We start from the raw sequence: 24,962 nt of genomic DNA on the forward strand, positions 1-24,962 counted from the left end.
GCATTTGGAGCGATTGCTCAGTTATGGTGATGGGATGTTATGCTACTTTAGAAAGAAAAACAGTGCTGGATGAAGTGGAATATTTACTTTCAAACACCTGAAACCAACACAGGACTGGTTCCAGATCAAAATCACTGAGGGTGCTTCTGAAAATAGTGGGGGTGCTCTGTATAAAGTGGAGATGTATCATAATTACACATTTTTAATAGATTAAATCATGTTTAAATGCTACTTAAACAATGTAAAGAAAAGTTGTATTTTTTTCATGTACAAAACATTTATTGCTTCTGGGGTTTTTTTTCCCCATGATCCGAACCGAACATGTGACCCAGGGAACAAGAAAACTGCTCTTTTGTTGAATTTTTGGGTACCGCAGCCTCTTGGACATGCGGCGAAATTAAATGAAAATGAAAAAAAAGATTCTCTTCCCGGCCCTCCACCGGGGGATGGAGTGGTCTGCTCACCAGCTCCGGAGAAGCGGGTCTCCTTGCCCCTGGGTCGCCCGTCTCAGGGGCGCTAAGCCTTCCTCGGGTTCTTGGTGGCTGCTTTCATCGCGCTGGGCTCCACGGCGGGGCCGGGCCACAGGGGCGGGCTGCGGCAGAGCCGGTGTTGTAGTTGCAGGAGGACACCCTTGGCGACGAGCAGACGGGATGCGGAGTCTTGAGCCGTGCCGGGCAAGGATGTGTTGTATGGCCGCCGTCTGCTGCTTCACCACCGAGAACTGCGGGGCAAAGTCCTCAACGGTGTCGCCGAATAGGCCAACCTGGGAGATGGGGGCGTCAAGGAACCGTGCCTTGTCAGCCTCACGCATCTCAACCAAGTTGAGCCAAAGGTGGCGCTCCTGGACCACCAGGGTGGACATTGCCTGCCCGAGAGACCGCGCCATGATCTTCGTCGTCCGGAGAGCGAGGCCATTCGCCGAGTGCAGTTCCTGCATCAATCCCGGGTCAGAACTACCCTCGTGCAGTTCTTTGAGTGCCTTGGCTTGGTGTACTTGCAGGAGAGCCATGGCGTGCAGGGCGGAGGCGGCTTGTCCAGCGGCACCGTAGGCTCTCTACATATACATACATACATACATACACACACACATACACATTCGTACTGCGTATGTGCACACGCACTATACGTGTACACGTGTACACTCTGATTGGGATGTTGCATATATTATCTGGCAACCCTGAGCATATTAAAAGCTTGTGGATGCATGATAGGTCCAAAAGCCAGCTAAATGAAAGATCTAATAAAAAAACATTCATCTTAAATCGACTCGCGGGCAGCAGTTTGCCCTGGTGCTCTAAGTTTCATGCACCCCCGTAGAACCAACACCACATCTTTTTGTTTGCCATTGAAAAAGAAAGTCTTTATTGAACTCAACCGCTGCATGTGCAGCTTTAAAGAACACTGTGCTGCAGGTACGTAAATACATTTCTACCCTAAATGGTATCAAAGCAGTACATGAAAAAGTAGTATGATAATACACTGGTTTGACATGACATGTACTGTGGTAGTGCTATGGTATTCTTTGTACCTTGTACCTTGTAGTAAAATGAAAATATACAATATGAATGGAACTAACTTAGTACCAATGTGTTTTTTAAAGTACTATTACCATCTGATACCACCACATTGTACCTCTTTTTGATATGTTTTGGTTTTCTCATAAAAAAGCATAAAATCAAATTGCAGCTGATATTTTTAGTATTGCATATTTATAAATAATATGAAGTAGCTTAAATGAAGCAGGCTACTTTAGTCATGTAGCTTGAAGTGGACTTAGCTTTCTCTATTAGCTTACAGCTTGTCAGTTTTGGTTTAGCTATTTCTTTCTTTAGAGTTGGTACCTTTGCTAGATTTCTGAGTAGCTTTCCCAACACTGAATAGATTTTATTAGACCCTATTTTTTTGATCTGCTAAATGTAAAACATGACTGGTTAGAGTACCCTGTGAAGTGATACTATATAAGACAGCCAGTAATTAAATAAGTTAGTTTGACAGGACAGTGTTACTTTACATTCTAACTGTCATCATTCTATATGGTTTAATATTTAAACCTTTTTTTAAAGTTGTGCCCCCTCATTTTTGTCACCCCTGTCTTCTTCTTTTCTCTCCTCCTACATCCATAAACTTGCCATTTTGCCTACTATTCAGCACTGTTGTTAATTTTCATGTTGCCAAATTAGTCTCCTGTGTGTTGTCTTGTATGAAATCATTACCACTGATCTGAAGTGAGCTTTACAGTTAGAGGTTACAGTTACACTTATTTAGTCTTTCTCTTGATTAGACGGTCAAGATGGATGAATCCTCTCACATTCCGAATCCTCTCACATTATAATGATTCCTTTTCATTTACATTTCCTCACCGCTTATTTCCCTCTTCACATGATAACGATTTTTTGTTCAGTACAATTTATTCAAAACACAACACTTTGTAGCCAGGGTTCTGAATATACTTTTCAGGATAAACACATAATTACTTTCACTTAAAACAATACATAGACTAATGTAAAAAAAAATTCACCACATGGTTGACAAGCAATGTAGTCACACTGGTATTAGAATGTGCAGTCAAAGGTGTAGGTATAGGTGTTTTACAACTGCTTTGAACATAGCTTATTCAATCAGAGTTCAGATAAGATCTATCCATTTTATAAGAGACATTTCCTCAATTATTAAAATCTGGGTAATGTATCCGATATGTGTATATATATATATATATATATATATATATATATATATATATATTTGAAGCTCCTACAGTCTTTGAACTGTAATAAATTATTAGACATCACATAATCATTTCAAGCCACAGTAATGTTTTAAAAATGTTCTAATTTAATGCAAGATTTTCAATATACGTAGATTATATTATAAGCATAACTTCTTGAGTGAAAGTTGAATTGTTAACATGAGTTCCAAAATTTCTTAGTATGTCTTTGGTATGTTTTTTTCTTTAATGACAGCATCCACAAGTTTGTACAAAACCTGATGACCCATGTTATCCCTGTATGATTTGAAAATGTTCCAAAGAGCATTCTGGAAGCAAATCTGACCTTTTGTATGTTTTTACATGGTCAATGCCAAAAATAAATTCAAAATAAACATTATTTTCAGGTTTAAACTAGATTTATTATTGATTAGATTATTCAATTCATATATACAGTATATTTTATTTTTGCAAAAGAAGAGTCCAAATAGTTTATGTTAAAACAACAGCTCTGAAAACATAAAGCTGTTCAGTTTTAATTAAGAGTATGATGCTCCTTTTTACTCTAGATGTCTCTTGCTCATTTAAACTGTATCAATGGGAGCCAGTCAGACCCAATGCTGAGCAGGATGTCCCACAGGCGATCCCTTAAACCCAGTGGCAGGAGGGCGAGTCATTGTAATCCTCTCAAGTGTAGTTATTTTTTCCCCTCCACTGCAGGTTATAATTAGTTAATCTAGCCTTCTTCCTAAATCCAAAGACATATGTGAGCACCAGCTTTAACAAGACTTTAGGAAAATGATGGGGCAGTTTTCTTCCTAGTTTGAGAATCGGAGACATAAACAATATAATAGTCTCTGTGCCATTATGACAGTATTGTACTATCCAGGTTTGCATGTGTATGTCTGGAAACAGTATGTAGAGGGTTGTTTAGGATTATCGTATTTTAGTGTATAAGCTTTTTAAGTGAGTATACTGAGTGAAAGAAATACGGCAGTTGAAATTGTAGCGTACTGAATGTCTGGGCATGCTGCTTCCTCTGACTGTGCTTCAAGGGATGTTTGGGATTAAAGGTTCTTATAGCTGAGCTCATGTCCACCCACACTCTATTCCCAGTGACCAGGAAGTGACCAGACCACAATTTTGTATGTTAATAAATAGGCCGACATGGTATATTATCTAGACTATGTATAGTTTTGTTACATGCAATTAGCAAACCCTGTTTGTAGTCTGAACTGGTGAAAACTGGATGTAACTTATCTTTCTTTGAACTTTCACTGGTTAGGTTCAGCATTTTATTAATCACTATAATTAGACAATAAGGTACAAGAGGCCATGCTATGTTATGAATGTAGTCAAAGCTAATGGGTGTTGTTTGGCACAACGTTACGCACATGCAGTGGAGTTCCAACCCTTCAGCCATGTCTATATTATCAATATAGCACTGCCTCGAGTGATTTATTGTTAGGAAACAGTTACAACATAATAAAGATTTTAAGGTCACAAATTTTCATGACAGTGTTTTTATATAAAGCAAATTCATTTAGTGCCGTCCTTCAACTAGAAGATCTAATCCCTGACATAACAGAACGTTTCTATGCAACAAAAATAATAATCTGCTATGGTTGCTGTGCAGTGCATATAATGTATACAGCAGCTAAGTGAATGATTGTTTCATGTTTCATAGCTGTTACTACAGTATATTGTGTGTTTTAGCACTGTATTTTAGAATGCTGTATTGACCAATCAGAACTATCCATTTTGTTAATAATATAACATTCTCGTAAAGGGTAGAAATATAGAGAGTGTTTTGGTGCTTTGCGCAGATTTCTCTGTTCTTTATTAGTTTCTCAGGGCAACCATAATGGATTCTCTCTCAAAACATTTGTTAGTCAGACCCAAATTAGTTTATGGTCCTTTGTTGACTTTGCTCTAATCCAGACTTCTGAGGAGGATCAGGAGTTGAAATTAATTTTGAGACTATAAAAGAGCTTCCTTTTGATTTTCACCAAATTTGAATTGTATCTATGGAGATCAACACAAATAGTTTTGTGATGTGTGAGTGGTTGGAAAGAATGAGAGAAAAGTGCAAAGTTAGGGTAAAATTATCCAACCAATTTGTGATAAGTGGGGTGAAGTTCTAAACTTTTGGCATGGGTTCTATTATTCCCAGGAATCCGGGTTAAATAGTTCAAGTGTGGGTGTTAGTGCAGGTATTTGGTGTGACAGATGCAGAGAGTAGTGACAGAGCGTTAAGTGGCCCAGTCTAAACACTTGAAGAGAAAGGGAAAAGAGACATAAGAGTCCTGCTTGTGACACTACTCTTTTTGAATAGTGGGGTGATTGGGATTCTTTGTAGGAAAGTTATCTTATTCTGTCCCCTCATTCATGTTTTTCTGTGAATTGACATTGCCAGGCTTGTTATCACATATTAATAGCACATAGGCAAATGTTTTATTTTAGCTTAATGTGAAATATTGGGTCTGTTCTAAAACCTAGTGAGCTGCCTTTCTGTCTCCCGTCTTTATGGCAGCATCCTTACTGAAATGAAGCCTCGTAAGAGACTGATATGGAAAGCTCTTCATAGGCGGCAGCTCCGCGCATCATTCAAATAGCACTCTTCACGCACAGCGCACGGAAGACTTGACTAGCAACTGATTTTAATACAGGTGAACTGAGAGGAACGATGTGACACCCTAATGAGCATAAATACGCATTGCACAAACACATTTCGGGTAAAATAATTATTTTTCTATGATATATAACTATTTTGTATCTATACTTTTCAGTTTTTAATGGATTGTAAGTATACTTATAATCAAAATTTATCTCGCTTCCTCCATCATGTTTCATTTATTTTTCCACTGAGCTCATCGCGGTACATTCTAGGATCACCTACCTGGTGAAGGATACATACGATGATACCTTAAAATTTGGCCAAAAAAAGATATCTTAGGAGGCAGCATAGTTAAGATACCTACCTTTTGGAAAAGCCTTCGTGTTGGAAGTGCGTCTATGATGTCTTAAAGTGCTGCCTACAGAGGACGTTCACTAGGTTTTGGAACACACCCATTGTAAGCCAGAAAATTTAACTGATAAGCAGGGACAATTCTGCAGAACTCTGCAGAAAGCTCCAGGCATGTTCATTTATTAAACAATTTGCAACCTTGTCTCTTAGAACGAACGTTACTCTATATACATTTTTGCAAACTGACTTGTACGTGCCGCTCTCAACGTTTCGCTGCAGTTTCCTGGTGAGATGAACACTAGATGCCCTACAACAAAGGTGTGGTTTATTCATTGTCAGACAAATCACATGTACAGTTGCTGATTTTGTTCTTATAAAAGCTTATATAATATTACTTATATGACTTATTCCCCGCTATGTTATGATATCAAAACACTTTTACTTTAACACATGATTTGAAAAATGAAACATTTTAACATTTACATTACAGATCCACCTACATATACACACTTATTCCTATGTCTTTAACTTGCTTGGTAGCTCACCTGATAGAGTGTTGGACATTGATCTCAACAGCAATGGTTTGAATCCAGCCAAAGATGCACGAAAGTGAAAGTGGCATAGAAGTGATACAAAATGACATGGTTGCTTCAGTTATTGTGTTTCCTTTTTTTATTTTTTATTTTTCGAATTTGCATTATAAAAAAACTATTGATTAGGGTTAGGTGTTGGTAAAGGGTAAGGATTCCTGTTTTGTTAAACTCTCATTTATCTTTTCAGACACTATTGTTTAGGTTTAGGGTAAAGTTTTAGGTTAGGGAGGTATGTTTGACTTATCACAACCTCCATCTAAAATTCACCTTATAAACCTCATGTTGTTTCATGAGACCAGGCTGACATTTTGGCTAATTTGATTATGCTTTCAGCTACTAATTAGAGTGTGGTACTCTCAGACCCCTTTTAACAGATTGTAACAAGATTTCCATTTTACAGTAATGTCAGTACAGTACTTTAGGATGCTCACAATTTATTTCCTCAAAGCTTATTTTACTTTTAATTTTAATTTTACAACATTTATATTCTTCGCAAAATTCTGATTTCATCTAAAAAAGGCTTTTTGCTCTGGAAGATGAGAAAGAAATCAAGCAGATGATGGCTTATTTGTACTTTTATTAAGCTTACAGTATGTTTGACCCAATAGCTGTTCAAAGAATCATTATGATGTGGACTTTTTTGGAAGTTGGTAGAATAACATAGCTGTTTTCTTTGGTGAAGCTGGGTATCAGTTACTGTCAGGAAGTCAGTAGGAGACGGCAGGGGAGGCAATGAAGTGAAAGAACAATAGCTGTTCTGAATAAACCTCTTTTGTGCCTCAAACAAAAGACAAAAGCCACTCATCACATGCATGTGACTCCTCAAATGTTTTTAATCACTGTTTTGCTCCTCACTGCTGGAAACACATAGCAGTGATACTCGGCGTTAGACACGCTTTTACTAGTTTTTTTTTTCGAGCACTACAAAATGACAGACAGTAAAACCTGAACAAACATTACACTTGACACAAGTCATGCTGTCAATAAAGTTGGTTTTCAGATTACATTTTTTATGAATGTAAATCTAACTGCTAAAACTATCACAACTGTTTATAGTGGTAATCAACTGTAGTCCTTTGAAAAGTCCAGCAGAGTGGATAAGAACTCTGCTTATATAACAGATACAATTTGGATTGAAGTTCTATAGCTACTTTGTGCACCAGTGAATATGCATAGCAGCCAAATGTGACAACTGCAAATGCTGTTTCACTGACGAAATGCTTTGAAAAAATATGATGCAAGGTTTTGTTGCTAGTTTAATGGGATAGTTAACCCAAAAATAAAGAGTTTGTCATAGTTTACTTACCTTCATTTAGTTCCAAACCCGTATGACTTTTCTTTCTTATGCAGAACACAAAGGAGATGTTTTAATGATGACTGCCCTCCATTATATCAGGCAGAATGTTAGCCTCAGTCACCATTCATTTTCATTGCATCTCTTTTTTTATATAATGAAAGTGAATGGTGACTGAGGCTAACATTCTGCTCAGAATTGCCTCTTGTGTTCCACAGACAAAAGAAAGTTATACAGGTTTGAAACAACATGAAGGTAAGTAGGCTAAAATGATGACAGAATTTTCATTTTGTGGTGAAATATCCCTTTTAAGTTAGTAAGATATCTTCCTAACTTAAACTTTTATCACTGACCCTATTCCTTAGACAACAAGCTCTGAGTATGCATCATGATCGGAAGTTGACTTCAAGTCCTCTTTGTGTCTTGATAGGTGGAGAGTCGTGTGTACCCTGAAAGTGTCTGTTGCTAGGATAACATGCAAAAGACAGCATCCTCGTGATAGAGAGAACATGATAAGAGTGTCTGAGCCAATGAACTAGTGAGGTGTAAATCTTGTTGCCCATTAAAAATACCACAAGCCTGCCAGGTTTACTCCTGAAGCATTTAAAATTTATTGATTTTATTTATTTAATTCATTGCAAGAGTTGCAAATTATAATGTACAGATTCAGTGCACTCATTGGTACATCAACTGTGTTTACATACACACGATGTATTGACATGGATTCAATAGCATAGATTTTGTTTGAACATTGGGTGGGTATCCCTTAACACACAATTTGACTTGATCACTGGTCTTTTTATTAGTTTTTGTTTGCCTTAGTTTTTTATTTCTTGAATGACATCTTTACCTTATCAGCTGTTCCTCCTCTCCCTCTTCTCACTGGTCTACATTGCATGCAGCTACATTCACCTCGGATCTGAAATAAGAACATCTCCAACGCATATCCAATTCAGATGTACACTTTCTACAGTAAAAGTGGAAAAAAATACATGGAAAATAAAAAGTAAAAGTGGCAGCTTACAGTGTCCCTTAGACCTGAGGATGTTCACGTTGAAAGCTTCACGTCACCTCAGAAAGTTTAGAAACACGGGGCAGATATCAAGAACAGTACAGTTGGTATCTAAGCTAGAATCGGGGCATCTGTCAGTTGAAGGCATGATGCAGTGTGACACGATGCAAAGGATGCTTCCAATGTGACAACTTTGTTGATTATAATGGGAGCTATTTAGTTAACATAAAGTGACAAAGTAATGTTGTGATTTTGCTAACTTTTATATTGATAATTGTGGGACTGAATTGCAGTGAAATAGCTAACTAGGCCACGTTCACGCAGTCAGTGTTTGGGAATGACAATGTCCTGGTTACTTTCATAACCTCTGTTCCCTGATGGAGGGAACGAAACGTTGTGTCGATGTAGTGAAACTAGGGGTCAGTCTTGGGAGCCCCAAACACCTCTGCTTTTTGAAAAAAGGCCAATGGGAATTGGCGAGTGGAATTTGCATGCCACTCCCCTGGACATACGGGTATAAAAGGAGCTGGTATGCAACCACTCATTCAGGTTTGGTGCTGAGGAGCCGAGACAAGGTCCCGGCCATTTCAGCGGGTAGTTCAGTGTTGTGGCAAGAGGGACACAACATTTCGTTCCCTCCATCAGGGAACGGAGGTTACGAAAGTAACCAGGACATTCCCTATCTGTCACTCACTCGACGAGTGGTTGCATACCAGCTCCTTTTATACCCATAGGCCCAGGTCGAACAGTCCTTTGGGAACAAGTCGACTGCCCAAAAAATAGGGACAGGCTAGCCCAGCCATGGCCTCTTTTCCTCTTTTTTTCTCCCCAAAAAGAGTGGAATTTGTTAACAGACTGGGGGCCATAAATGTCTACGTCAGGGGGGTGTCACCTCCAAGGGGAAGACACCACGGAGACCACACCCCACCCAGAGAAGGGGGGGAGGGGGTATTTTGAGTGGAAATACGTCACATGGTCTTACCGGGTCTTGTCGGAAGTATGTCATGTGGAGAAGTCACATGGTAGGTCCTTCCCGAGGGGGGAGGTGTTTCTACAAACATGGTGACCGGGGGCAGAGGGGTCTCTGCCCAAGGAAGACGTAGTTTACCGACAGGGAAATGATTTAGCGGAAGATATCACATGGGGTCACCTACGGGGAACCAGCACATGTGGAGCACCTACCCCAGTACAGGGCTTAGTTAGCACATGTACTGGGCCTGCAGCGAGTTTCTCAGCAAAAGAAACTTTTTTCTTAGCCTGCCACAGGGCTAAGGAGGAAATTCATCCAGGGATCACAACTTGTGGACACGACTGGAAGTCAAAGGCGCACGTCTTCACCTCATGGGAGGGGAAAGGTGCTATACGCAAGCAGTACACTTGGCCAGCTGTCCCGGAACTTACCTGTTCGGACCTGACAACACACAGGACAAAACCGGCTCAACCCGGAGATTATAGAACCTCACAAAGGTGTTGGGTGTTGCCCAGCCCGCTGCTCTGCAGATGTCTGCCAAAGAGGCGCCACTGGTCAGTGCCCAGGAGGCTGCTACACTCCTAGTAGAGTGGGCTCGTAGCGCCATGGGGGAGGCACGTCCTGAGCGTGATATGCCATCACGATGGCATCAATGACCCAGTGGGCGATCCTCTGTTTGGAGACAGCGCTTCCTTTCCGCTGTCCACCAAAGCAGACAAAGAGCTGCTCGGAGCTTCTAAAGCTCTGTGTGCGATCCAAATAGATGCGTAAAGCACGCACCGGACACAGCAATGCCAAAGCTGGGTCTGCATCCTCCTGGGGCAGCGCTTGCAAGTTCACCACCTGATCCCTAAATGGGGTCGTGGGAACCTTGGGCACATAGCCCAGTCGGGGTCTCAGGATCACATGAGAGTAGCCCGGACCGAACTCCAGGCATGTTTCGCTGACAGAGAATGCATGTGGGTCCCCTACCCTCTTGATGGAAGTGAGTGCAGTCAGGAGGGCAGTCTTCAAAGAGAGTACCTTAAGGTCAGCTGACTCCAGGGGCTCGAAGGGGGCTCCCTGTAGAGCCCGAAGGACTACAGAGAGGTCCCATGAGGGGATTAGATGCGGTCTGGTGGGATTCAACCTCCTAGCGCCTCTCAGGAACCTGATGATCAGGTTGTGCTTCCCTAAGGACTTACCGTCCACTGTGTCGTGGTGTGCCGCTATAGTGGCTACATACACCTTCAAGGTGGAGGGGGACAGCCGCCCCTTGGTCATTCCAAGGGCTGAAGAGGCGGCGACAGATCAGCGTGATGACCAAGCAATATGTCCCGAGGCGCCATGCGCATCTCGGGACTTGAGCCTGAAGCCAGTGCTGAAGCGGTCTCATATGCATCAACCTGAGCAGTGTGGCAACCGCAGAGGATGCCATATGCCCCAGGAGCCTCTGAAAAAGTTTCAGTGGAACCGCTGTCTTCTGTCTGATCGCCTTCAGACAGTTCAGCACCGACTGTGTGTGCTCGTCGTGAGACGTGCCGTCATCGAGACTGAGTTCAACTCCAAGCTGAGAAAAGTGATGCTCTGAACTGGGGAGAGCTTGCTCTTTTCCCAGTTGACCCGAAGCCCTAGTCAGCTGAGGTGCCTGAGCAGCGCACAGTAACTCTCGAGAGTGAGCTAGGATCAGCCAGTCATTGAGGTAGTTGAGTGTGCAGATGCCCGCTTCCCTTAGCGGGGCAAGGGCTCCCTCTGCGACCTTCGTGAAGACGCGAGGGGACAAGGACAGGCCGAAGGGAAGGACCTTGTACTGGTACGCCCGGCCCTCGAAACCAATCTTGATGCCAGACGCTCGCTAAAATGCGTTTTTGCATCAGCATCTTGAACGGGAGTCTGGTTCAGAACTCGCAGGTTCAAGATTGGCCGCAACCCACCGCCTTTCTTCTGTACGATGAAGTAAGGGCTGTAAAACCCCTTCTTCATCTCGGCTGGAGGGACAGGCCCTATCGCACCCTTCCATAGAAGGGTAGCGATCTCCGCATGCAATGTAGTGGCATTCTCTCCCTTCACCGAGGTGAATCGGACGTCGCTGAACCTGGGCGGGCACCTGGCGAGTTGAATCGCGTAGCCGAGTCGGACAGTCCGGGTCAGCCATCGTGACGAGGACGAGGGGGACCATGGGGACAATGGTGTTGGACGTACCGGCGGATGGGGCCTCGCGGCGGGGTGGAACCTGAGGTGCCACATCGCGGGGGCTCGAACCCCGTGGCAATGCTGAGTCCAGGGACATTGAAGCACTTACCTGGCTCCTGACGCCCACCATAAGGGAACAGGGAAACCACTCTTTTGTTGAAGTTTTGGGTTCCGCAGCCTCTTGGGCATGCGGTGACAAAAGATGGGGGATGGAGTGGTCTGTCTACCAGCTCCATAGAAGCGGGTCTCCTCGTCCCTGGGTCGTCCGTCTCAGGGGTGCTTCGAAGCCTTCCTAGGGTTCTTGGTGGCCGGCCATGTGACGGGTGGCGTCTGCTTCCTGCGGTGGGCTCTATGCCGGGGCTGGGCCGCGGGGGCGGGCTGCGGCAGAGCCGGTGCTGTTGCTGCAGGAGGATGCCCTTGGCGACGAGCAGACGGGGTGTGGGGTCTTGAGCTGCTTCGGGGCAGGATGTGTTGAATAGCCTCCTTCTACTGCTTCACCGCTGAGAACTGCTGGGCAAAGCCCTCGACAGTGTCACCGAACAGGCCAACCTGGGAGATGGGGGCGTCAAGGAACCGTGCCTTGTCAGCCTCTCTCATGTCGACCAGGCTGAGCCAAAGGTGGCATTCCTGGACCACCAGGGTGGACATCACCTGCCCGAGAGACCGCGCTGTGACCTTCGTCGCCAAGAGAGTGAGGTCGGTCACCGAGTGCAGTTCCTGCATCAATCCCTGGTCAGAATTACCCTTGTGCAGCTCTTTTAGTGCCCTGGCATGGTGTACCTGCAGGAGAACCATGGTGTGCAGGGCAGAAGCGGCCTGTCCAGCGGCACTGCAGGCCTTAGTCGCCAGAGACGACGTAACTCTACAGGCGCTGGACGGGGGTCTCAGGCGGCCCCGCCAGGTGGCGGCGTTTTAACTGCCTTATCCACCAGGGGAATCGCCGAGTACCCCCTGGCAGCCCCACCATCAAGGGTAGTGAGAGCAGAGAAGCTCAGAGACCGGGTCCGAGCAGTGAAAGGTGCCCGCCACGACCTTGTGGGCTCCGGGAAGAAAGGGACCAGGCCAGGCGTGGCCGTGAGCAGCGCTCCGGGCCCAGGAACCAATCATTAGGCTGCGAAGGTTCAGGGGGGGTGGAGGGTTCCACTCCAGTCTGACACACACAGCCTCCCAGGCAAGCATGGCTGCCAGCTGTGCATCAGGCTGCGACTGGGCGACCGCACCCAAAGGTGGGAGCCCAGTCGAGTCCTCAGCATCAGACTGGACAGCCCGCTCTCCGATGCTGCAATCGAGAGCTCATCCACTTCGCGAGCACTGAAACGAGATATTGAACTTGCCCTGAGACGAGCCGGCAGTCTCATCCCAGCGGGGCAAACGAGCATACTGGGGAATGGGAGGTCCGTGGGGAGTTACCTGGCGGAGTGGCTCCCACTGGGGTCCCAAATCGCCCCCAGTGCTAACCGACGTGGCCTCAAACCCGTAGGTAGAAGGACTGAGGCGGGGAGCCGCTGGGGTGGTCTTTCCCTCTAACTAAGGAAAAACCGCGACCGCAATGTTGCCATGGTCACGCTCTCGCAGTGAGAACATGACCCGTCCACGAACGCTGTCTCTGCGTGGGCAGCGCCCAAGCACGTAAGAAGCGGAGAGGTAACGACCGCAACCAGGAAATAAACACAAATGGAGAGGCATCTTTAAAAAGATGCTCTCCGTTAATGCCACTCTTTTAGAAGGGAAAATATACTCTTTCAGTAGGAAGAATATACTCTTTTAGCTGCTGAAGCACCCAGGGGCGTTCTCTGCACTACGCCAGTGCAAGAGGGGGAGAAGCCGCTGTAATGTGCCGTAAATCCAACAGCTTTTCGAGGTGAATGGATCGGCAGAGTAATTCAGTTCGCTGAACACAACCGCTCGGCTCCAAAGAGAAAATCTGAATGAGTGGTTGCATACCAGCTCCTTTTATACCCGTATGTCCGGGGGAGTGGCATGCAAATTCCACTCGCCAATTTCCATTGGTTTGGGACTCCCAAGAGTGACCCCTAGTGTCACTACATCGACACAACGTCGAGTGAGTGACAGATAGGGAACCATATTTATTAAGTCTCCAAATGTTGTGTCCATACAACAGCTTACAGTAGTGGCTTGAAAACTGACTGTATGAACAAATAATCAAAGTCGCAACTGTATTCTGTTCTCCCGATAGCTTTGAGTAACACTTGTAACCATAGTGACAGACTGAAGTAAAGATCAAAGATGCCAATGTCCACAATTAGGTCTAGAATAGGATATTAAGGATTATATCCAATTTACCATTTGCTGTACATGTATCAAAACTTCCCCCCAAATTTTGAATATGAGGGGCACTTTTGATACTTTTTGTGATATTTTTGCCCTAAGCTCTAGTTAATTTCTGCCCCCACCCCTCTTGCTCTTCTGTGGATGTGGGGAATTCAATGCAGTGTTTGCATTGTTGTTCATAACAGCCTAGCACTGAGTTTGTAAAATTCCTGAAATGTACCGCCACCATCAACAAAAGACCTAGAGAGTAAGACTTCTGATGTAAATATTGTGGATTACTGTGAAGCCTGCAGGTTAAATTTTATGCTAAATATGCACAACTTGCATGTAACAAAGTCCAATAAATGCACTACAGAACGCCATTGAAAACATATTGTAGTTAGAAGCTTAAAGGAATAGTTTATCCAAAGATAAAAATTTGGTCAACATTTACTCACCCTCATTGGAACACAAAAGGAGATATTTTTTTTAAATGTATCTGCTGCTCTTTTCAATGCAATGTTTGTGCATGGCGACTGGAGTTTTCATGGTTAAAAAATTATGCAACATTTCACATTTTGTGTTCCATGGAAAGCCATACGGGTTTGGAACGACATTAGGGTGAGTAAATGATGACAGAATGTACATTTTTGTGTGAACTTTTCCTTTAATAACTGTCTCAACACCACAATTCACAAACTCATGAGAATTCAGATGTTTTTTGTCTAGTCTGTGCATGGTGTAAGAATGTCATTAACATCTAGTGAGAGGAATTTGGTTTGGGAAACTTTGAATTTGGTTTGTATGTGTGATGTTACACAGTGTTGCTAGTGACACTGAGACTCTCCAGCATGAAGTGGCAGCTCTGCAAAGTTCCTTTTTAGGTGCTGGGCATACTTCCCCCCTCACTTTTCCCATAAGCCCCTGGTGCATATACAAAGTCCCCTTTGTGTGAGTCGTAGCTCTTGGCGAGGGAAACCACAGCTTTGAAATTTGTTTGAACGATGCGATTTTCATTTCTATCTGTCCTTTGCTCTCTTGCCCATATGAAACCCTCTTACTCTCCCTCCCGCACTTGTCCCTTCTTTCCCGAACGTGCTTAGCAACAGCATGCAGTGAGTACCCACTGAGGCTTAGTGCCTGGTATCCATAGCAGAGTTTTCTTTATGCGTATCAGGATCACTTTATGTTTGGACTTTGTGGAAGAGTTGGGACAACGAACCAGCCCAAATGAGCTATGACACTACTCCGTAGTCAGTTCCTGTAATCTAAACAGTTCTAAAAAGTTTTAATAATATGTACATTTATACTTCAAACTTTGACATTATAAAGTGACATCATGTAATAGGAGTTTTTAGTCTTAATATATCCATATTACAGTAAAAATGGCCTAAATTTTTGCAGAGATATTTTTCAGAATTCACCAAAATTTAGAGGAATCATGTCAGACTCTATCCAGGCAAAATCTCCAGATGTATAATCTTACACTAGATTTTAGTGGATTTTTATAGATTTAACTGGTCAGTGTTTTTAATTGCATGTAAACTTAAATCAGATGGTCTGCAATTACATGTAACTGTAATAATTTTGAAGAAGGTAGATAATGGTGTTATGTAAATGTTGGAATTATTGATGTTTTATGGCTAGTATAGTTTAAAGGTTGGTTCTCATTCAGTTAGCACTTCAGGGTGTTGATAACATCTCTGTCTTGTCCTTGACCATACCAGAAGATGTAAAAGTTAAGGGATGTATATTGGCTTTTGAAAGCTAGTGTTGTGCAGTAATGCTTCCATCTAATTAGATACAGTAGTTTATTTATTTTCAAAGTAACACCAATGTTCTATAGATAGTAATTCATTCTAGAGGTTTTTTCAGAAATGGTTCAGTACAGAGCTTTGCAGTCAGATTACTCATTTAATAAAACGGCATTGTATCCATGATGTTATCAAGATTAGAAGATGTCAACTGAAGCCAGTGACAACAATGAAAGAAGTTGAATCAGAGGACAGTCTCTCTTTTATTACAGTGTACAAAATGCCTGTGTGACAGTTCATTCACACTAAATACGTCATTTACCCAATTATTTGTGTTTGTTGCTCAGTAACAAAATACATCTTTTGCAGTTTGCACAGTGTCTATAGGCTAGCATTAGTATGCAATGCTTTGAACAATACTGTATACGTCTTTTGATAAGTAACCTAAAATGTCCTTGATGTGGTATAGGGCTGCAACTGACATAATCGATGAATCTAACGATTATTAGAACGATTATTTAAGTATTGTGATTATTGCAACGATTAATCATTAGCTCTTAAACGATTATTCAGCTTGTGCCCCGACTTAAAAGGTTGTATTAAACATGCTTACTAACAATAAGAGAGCAAAATCATGTTTTAAAAATACCTCTAAATGACATTCACTGAATTAAAGGGGAAAATATAACTTTTTATTAAGCTTAATTCAGTAAAGAAATGCACTGCAAAAATTCCGATCGGTATCAAATGTTTTTGTCTTGTTTTCCATTTAAAATGGTCTAAAAATCCTTAAAACAAGATACATTACTTGAGAAGCAACATATAAGATATTTAGACTTGATTTAAGAGAATGTATCTTAATATCTTATATGCTGCTTCTCAGGTGAATGCATCTTTTTTTTTAAGGATTTTTAGATATTTTAAAATATCTGTATTTTTAATATTATATTAAATTTTTCTTCTGCAGTATAGCTGCTAAAGTAAATGTACGTTGTTTTAAAGGAGTTTTAGATATTTATATTGGAAAACAATTCAAAACAAAAACAAATCAAAAACTTAATTTTGTTGCAGTGTATAATGGGGTGAAGACTACCTCTCTCACCTTTCTGTTCACTACAATCAATCTTTAACTCCCAAAAAAACAAACTGTCTCTTATTAATAAAGCTGCGTATTGCCAATTTTCTTCACGATAAGAAATGCACAGTGACATATATTATGATTCAATAAGTCACGAGCCATCACGTTATAATCTAGCTGCATTAAGCATGTGTGCTCGAGGGATGAGCGTCCCTGCGACAGAGTGTGCGTCAGCTGGGTGCAGTTTCAATCTTTCCCCCTTAGATAGGGACATTCACGCAACTCATAGAAGAGGTGCTGACCACACGGAGAAATGCCAGTTTGAGAGTTTGTAGTTATTTAAATGATCTGCTTCCGTATTATTTTAACTTTAATAAAGCTATAGCGCATTAAATATAGCTGCATTTAAGATGTAATGATGGGGTGTTTCCTTTAAAGACACTCGACACGCAAGTTTTGCTTCAGCGTAGTGGCAGCTCCAGCTCCACTTATTCCACAATGAGAGTGCTTCTGTATTTACTTATTTTGTATTTTTGCATTATAATTCACTCATACTTTGCAATCTACATCACCTGAAGCTGTTTGGAAAGTTTAGAGTGCATCTGGACTGTGAGCTGTGTAATAGTTTCTCTCCTCAGTCAGGCGCGAGCTGCAGTGCTGCTCTCACGTGTCATCATTAGAATTTATTGTGATCACGTTACGTTAAATGAGATCAAATGACTATTCGACAACGGAAATTTTTGTTGACAGTTATTTATTGTCGATGTTGTCGACAATGTTGACTAATTTGTTTATGTTTTTATTCAAGTAAAAAATACGATTTAATATGACCAAGTCAACCTAAAACATTTGGTTACACCAATGACAGTAATTGTAAGGGTTACATCAGGTAGAAATACAATGACACAAAAAAGTGTTTGGACATTTAAACCACAAAACAATTATGAATGTTTTTGCATTATAAAACAAAATATCACACAAAGTGGGATTTATTTTAAAGACATACAGCATACACAGTACTGTGCAAAAGTCTTAGGCACATTAAATCTTAAGATGTATTTTATATCTTCTGCTTTAGTGGGTCAATTGGAAATATACATTTTATATTTCCTTCTGCAAATAGAATAGAATTAGAACAGGGAGTCTTACAACAGATGTTATGGCCCCCACAGAGACCGCATCTCAACATCATTAATTCAGTCTGGGATTACATGAAGAGACAGACGCAATTGAGACAGACTAAATAGCTAGATGAACTGTGTCAAGATCTCCAAGATGCTTGGAACAATCTATGTGGCAGCAACCTTGAAAAACTGTGTAAGTGTACATACAGTAGGAGAATTGGTGATTTTTTTTAAAGGCATCGGATGGTCACAGCAGATATTTATTTTGTGTTTTAGGTTTTCTGCACTTTGTATGAAGTTAATTGATAAATAAAAAATATTTATGGCATTATTTTTTTAAAACATCCTCACTATACAACATTTTTCACAACAGCCAATATTTTTTGCTGTACTTTTCAAGCTAAACATTTTACAAAAAGAAGTAATTGCAGATATGGATAAAAAAAAAGAAGTTAGTTCTAAGAAAAGGTCTAGCATAATTTGGTTGCCAATGCCACTTGCTTTGATATGATATATCTAATGCAATGGTGACTTAAGTGTCCAAAAAAAGTCCACAAGCACTAATAAATATTCAAATGAGGAAACAAGGGAGAAGGAAGGTGAGGCCTTCTTGTGAAGAATGAACAGCTTGTGAAACATTTCCTAATTGTTAATGAGGGGACCAGGGCAGGGTGCCAAAGTCGGAGGGCCAATGGCGAGGGGGTACAGCCAGAGCAGCCGATGGGCGGGCTGTTTCTCTGGGGTGACAAGAGGGATCCCCTTTTAAACTACCTAGGTGTCACTGCATTAGAGTGGGGTGTACAGGACAGCAGACAACACAAATGACTCTAATGAAGGTCTAAGTGCTGTTTGACTGCGCGGGGTCTCGTGTTTGACCTCCCTCCCTCTCTCACCCATCCTCACCAGCTTTGATCGCTCTCTGGGAACAAAGGTTGTTTTTAAAAAGGGTTCTGGGATGGATGCATCAGATAGCAACCTGGAGAACATGCCTGAGAACAATAATGTAGAGAAGAGTGAGGTTGGGGAGGAGAAGATGGAGTCTGAGTCCAATCAAGATGTGGATCCAGACTCAGACTTGTCTACGGTGAAGATTCCGCCTCCTCCAGAGCCAACTCCCTCCGTTAAGTCGCATATCAGGCCTAATGGCATAAGTGATGATGGAAAGCCGAAAATAGGCAGGACTGTACCTCAGCCTTTGACCCGCAGTATTTTTCCTGTTGCAGTCTCACCTGCAGCTGAGCGCATCCGATTCATCCTGGGAGAGGACGATGATGGTCCAGCACCTCCTCAGCTCTTCACAGAGCTGGACGAGCTGCTGTCTGTTGATGGCCAAGAGATGGAGTGGAAGGAAACTGCCAGGTAAGAGCCTCATGGCTTGGCTGGGACTCTCAATGTAGCATGAAAAGGGAGCAGTGTTAAATTCTCGTTGGCTGAGTGAAGAATGTTTTTGGTTGTTGCAGAAACTAGATTACTTATTACTATATATTACTAGATTCTCATAATACTCTGTTAGTATTGTTTTATCTCGTGTTTATATATCCCCACATTTTTATTTAGCTTTTCTGTTAGCTTGCATTGTCATTTCAGATTTGTAATTTCAGTTTGTGCATTTCATTCCACCAGTTTTGTGGGCATTAAATCACAAATTAACTTTTTTGATGTTGTTGTACTTCATACATTTACAAAGGAGAGATACAGAGATATTTTCTATAAAGATTGTTTTAAGTACTCTTGTTGACTTGTTATACAGGCTCCATACAGTTAATCAAAAGAAGATTCAAGTGTACTGGCCCATTGCCTGTGGCTGTTTGATGCCAGAATGCAAAGACATTTAAAACACTTTAAAACAGTTAAAAGAGATTTTAAATGAGTTCCCCACCTTTACCTTGATTAATCTTTAGGGAAAAGTGTGAAGTGTTCTTGAAATGATATACATGTTGCTTCAACTGTCTTAATATCCATTATCAGCACCACCCTGCATTTAAAAAACACTGTTCCTTTAAATCTCGTGATCATGAGTCCATTGGAACAAACAGTTTGGTCTCTGATGAAAAACAAGTTTTGCACACAGCTCACATCAATTATGGAGCTGTGTAGCTCTTGAATGGGTTTGATCATTCAATGTGAGGGGCAGTTTCATGTTAAATTGAGAGGCACTCCATGTGGTCCCTAATCAGTGTCCATTATCATATGCCACAGCAGGCACTTGATGGATCACTTAAGACTGGTACAGGAATGATTACTGCTGATCTTTTCATTTTTAAAGAATTTAGTAGATTATTTTCAGAGATAAGATTAGAAACCTTTTGTGTATTTTAGGATTAAGGAGTACATGCATAAAGCTTTCAAGCAGGGTCATCAAATTTAATAAGCAAAGTTGTACAGGAAATAAAGGTCAGAGTTGAATTTGAGTACTGTTGGAACTGGTATTCATCTCAGGCACAGTAAACTTAAAGGGATAGTTTGCCCAAAAATGAAAATTCTGTCAACATTTACTCTCCCTCATGTTGTTCTAAACCCATATGACTTTCTTTTGTTGAACACAAAAGGAGACACTAGGGAGAGTGATAGCCTCAGTCACCGTTTACTTTCGTTGCATCTTTTTTCCATACAAAGAAAGTGAGTAGTGACTGAGGCTAACATTCTGCTAAGCAACTTTTTTACAGAAGAAAGGCAGTCATACAGCATTGAAATGTCATTAGGGTAAATAAATGATGACATAATATTTGGGTGAACTATCCCTTTAAGAATATACAGTATATTAACACAGATATCTTAAATATACTTTTCAATGACATTTTGGTGCACATTTCACTGTCTCAAACATTTTACAGTGACCAGGAGTAAACAGTCTCTAATTTGCACATCTTAGATAACGCTAAGTTCTTTTGATGCAGTTTCAGGCAAACAGAACTGCTTTCAGTCAAATGAGACTTTCAAAACCTTGAACTCTCTGTTCTTGCTTCTTTTAAGGTGGATCAAGTTCGAAGAGAAGGTGGAAAAAGGTGGAGAGCGATGGAGTAAACCGCATGTGGCCACTCTGTCCCTACACAGTCTTTTTGAGCTTAGAACCTGTATAGAAAAGGGCACCATCATGCTGGATCTAGAGGCCTCCACTCTGCCAGGGGTCGTTGGTGAGTTTCTCTTTAACAGCCATTTTGGGCTTTTAAGGTGAAGGATGTAATGTTTTGATGTTGAAATTCTTTCTCCTAGCCCTGCTTAACGTGCATAGATAATTATAAGTAAGCGATTCAGAGGTTGATTCCCCTAAAAAGTGTAATTTATGTGGCTTTTTGGCTATTTAAAGGTATAGTTCACCCAAAAATGAAAATTCTCTCATCATTTACTCACCTTCATGCCATCCCAGCTGTTTATGACTTTCTTTTTTCTGCAGAACACAAAGAAAGATTGTTTGAAGAATATCTCAGCTCTGTAGGTCCATACAATGCAAGTGAATAGTGACCAAAATTTTAAAGCTCTAAAAAGCACATAATGGCAGCATAAAATTAATCCAGACCCAAGTGTTTGAATGTCTTCAGAAGCTAAATAATAGGTGTGGGTGAGAAACACATAAATATTTAAGTCCTTTTTTACTATAAATTTACACTTTAACTTTTACTTCCACATTTTTCTTCTTTTGTTTTTTTGGCGATTCACATTCTTTGTGCATATCCCCACCTACTGGTCGGGGCTGTTCAAAGGTGGAGATTTTCAGTAAAAATGACTTAAATATAGATTCTAAAAATCTTCATTTGTGTTCTGCAGAAGAAAGAAAGTCATACACATCTTGGATGGTATGAGGGTGACTAAATAATAAGAGAATTTTCATTTTTGGGTGAACTATTCCTTTAAAAGCATTGCTCTATATATTTGAGCATCCTGACCAGCCCAATAAAGCAATATTGACTCCAGGCCAGGTCTAAACACATTTTTCCTATTTTTATTTAGCCAAATCTCCAATGTTGCTTGAAGTAGGATAAGGGTTCTGCCAGTAGGGGCAGCGAGGGTCGGCTCGGCATCTTAATACATGTGCCAAAGGGCCTCGCAGAACCACAAACCGGCCCTGTGTCTCACCAATAGATGATGGGAGGATTGTTCGGAAAACAGTCATTATTTGTTCAGGTCCTTTTGGTGATGCTAGTGGTACAGAAATCACACACTTCACATCTAAAGCAGGGCACTATCTACAGTATATTCCTGTTGTTGGAGTCCTGTTCTACTCAAAGGATGCTCTGTTTGCTAATTTGGAACCTATAGTAAAGCATAAAGTCACTATAATTGTAACTGCCTCTGTGGCACTCATAAAGGCATGCTAAAGATAAAGCTTTCCTACCACTTGAGAATTGCATTTAAATAAGATCAGACTCATAGAGAAAAGCCTTTCAAACTGTACTTTAAGAACTGAGTGGTAGCACAGGCCCACGGTTGTGCAATGCATGCCTTGTCACAGCTAGAGCAGCCCATCTATTTATTTGGTTTCCAATTGCTTGCATGTCAAGATATATTCATAGCTCTTTTTAATACAGTCCTCCCTCAACCCCTGCATCAACTGTGAGCTCAGATGCACGGGTGGCTGCATCCATTCAGGGCAGGCATTTCTTTAATGCTGACTTGAGTCAGAGCACGATGAAGATCAGGCTGACTGTTATAGAGCCATTAAGCACCTAGTGCATTATTATCAAATATAAAGTACGTGGTCTTATGATTACTTCTTCAGAGATTTCTTAGATGATTGATTGCAGAAGGCTTTGTTCAATAAAAAAAAAATTAGTCATTTACAGAAACTCTTAGAACTGATTTATGATAACTACATGTGATTGGATGGCAGATTAGGGATTGCAACCACAGCTGCCAATCAGGTGAGAATTATAAAGTCACATTTTTAAATCTCCTGTTTCTCTTACTCAGAGCATTGCATGTAACAACTTATTATCAATTTGCAGTAAATCTTACATTTTGGCTGAGTTAAGCTCAGTCAGCCTCATAGAGCTCCTTTTGAGCTAAAAATGAATTGAAGGATCAGCCATTAAGGGCCAAACCATTCACAAAAAGGGCCTGAGGGTCTTTGACCCTCTTCTATAAAAATAGAACCTTACAGGAACCACCAGACAATCTCATGCACAAGCCACTGCCTCATCAGAACTCCACTTCTGACGGCTAAGAATAGAATGCAATGTGTCGCTTCACTGACACTGACTTCAAGTTCCCTCCAAGAGTTCAAGTTTGATGAATATTGTGGTCATCGCAGTGATTTTCTTTCTTTGTAAGCCCAAAGTTACTGTGTAAATAAAAAGATTGCTCAGTTGCAAAAGAAGTTAAATAAGCTCTTTACTATAGCTTTTCATTGAAATAATTACTATGAGGCAGGTCTTTCTTTGAGCCTTATTTTGATTTCTTACATGCCAGTGTTATCGTTTATGAAAATGAAAACATTTTTGTTAACTGTAATAAAAATAACAACTAACATACAGTAACTGGAAAGCAGAAACTAAATTAAAATACTAAAATTTCATGACTTCAAAACTGACTAAAACTAAAACTACATTGAGTACAAATTCATTTCAGTTTTAGTTTTTGATACACAATGTATTATAAAATGAAACCTTTACAACCTGAATTCATTAAACATGAAAATGTCACTAGATAGCGATAATAATAGAGGGTCCAGATAAATGTAACACTAATAAACATATATAATAATCAGTTAACGCATTAACTTTGGCCTGTTCAAAATACTAAAATTAAATTAAAAGCTAAATATCAAAAGCTGAAATACTGAAAAACTAAAACTAACAGGCATAGTAAAAACTATTGAAAACCAAACTTAATTGCAAGGACAGCTTGAAAATAAGATAAAATTTAAAACCATTACACTATCACTATTTCTGTTTCTCATTCTCCCCTTGTCTTTTTCAGAAATGATCACTGACAGTCAGATTGAGACTGGACTCTTGAAAGCTGACCTAAAAGATAAGGTCATGTACACGTTGCTGAGGAAACATCGTCACCAAACCAAGAAGTCCAATCTTCGCTCCCTAGCTGACATCGGCAAGACGGTCTCCAGTGCAAGTAGGCTGTTTTCCACCCCGGATAATGGTAATATGGGTGCCAGTTTGGTGCAGTTATTTTAACCCTCCTTTTTCCTTTGTTTCTTCTTCATTTTTTTATGATTTTTGTGGATTTTTTGTTTAATAATAAAGATTTTAATTGTTCAGTTTAGAGCTTTTGCCTCTATTGATATAAAAGCGGTAAAAGCAACGTTTTTTGCATACACTTTCAGCGCTGGCTTAGCACCCGATTCACTAAAGAAATGATACAGATTAGATAACAATGCAAACGCTGACCACCGCAATCTGGCTCACTCTCCCGGGATTTTAGAGCATCACCCCACTATTGTGTGATCCAGACACCTGAATATTCTCTTTATCGTGCTGAAAGTGCGCTTGACTAAACCACGTTTCTGGATATATGCCAGGTTATTATAAGTTAACACTCTTTTCCATCATTTGATCCTTATTTGATGAATTACTTCTGATATGATCAGTAGAGAATGTACATAAACATCTCTTGAAATAATACATAAAAAAACATTTTACAGCCTGCTTTCTTCAGACAGGAATAGCACAATGTAAATTACGCTGGGCAATTTTTTGAAAGAAGCACAATTATTATGAGCCTAAATTACATAGAAAGGAGGCATGTTTGTGTGGAAAGGAAGTAAAGTGATTTAATTTAAATACTAAAGACGCAGTGCAATTTCAGTGCTGATTGCGCCTGCTGAAACAGAATCCAGGTGGTTACACTGGTGAATAAGTACAAAACAGGTTTTTGCACTGAAATACCACACGCAAAAGTGTTTAAAAATTGTTTAGTGAATTCGCCCGAAAGTTCTTATAAAATTGAACCAAACTTTAAATTGTTTTGAACTATACTTTCCAAATTGTATATTGAAAGCTTTGTTACACATTAAATACAGTAGTCATACAGTTTTTTCTAAGACCTACAGTATACAGCAAGCATTA

At 40.9% G+C, this 24,962-nt stretch overlaps 1 protein-coding gene across 9 annotated transcripts in view; it reads left to right on the top strand.

Moving 5' to 3' along the window:
- Window positions 1-24,962, top strand: part of LOC127434489 (electrogenic sodium bicarbonate cotransporter 1-like) — an 88,025-nt gene that overhangs the window by 15,048 nt on the left and 48,015 nt on the right. For 6 of the 9 annotated variants that reach the window (XM_051687348.1, XM_051687350.1, XM_051687321.1 and 3 more), the window contains 3 exons: window positions 19,164-19,299; window positions 20,914-21,074; window positions 23,857-24,036. In XM_051687348.1, the coding sequence (XP_051543308.1) occupies window positions 19,164-19,299; window positions 20,914-21,074; window positions 23,857-24,036 (477 nt within the window). The remainder of the gene's footprint in view (window positions 1-19,163; window positions 19,300-20,913; window positions 21,075-23,856; window positions 24,037-24,962) is intronic. The other 3 variants (XM_051687351.1, XM_051687344.1, XM_051687329.1) reach the window with 1 other exon arrangement.

This window comes from Myxocyprinus asiaticus, chromosome 4, assembly GCF_019703515.2.
Source record: "Myxocyprinus asiaticus isolate MX2 ecotype Aquarium Trade chromosome 4, UBuf_Myxa_2, whole genome shotgun sequence".
Classification (NCBI taxonomy): domain Eukaryota; kingdom Metazoa; phylum Chordata; class Actinopteri; order Cypriniformes; family Catostomidae; genus Myxocyprinus; species Myxocyprinus asiaticus.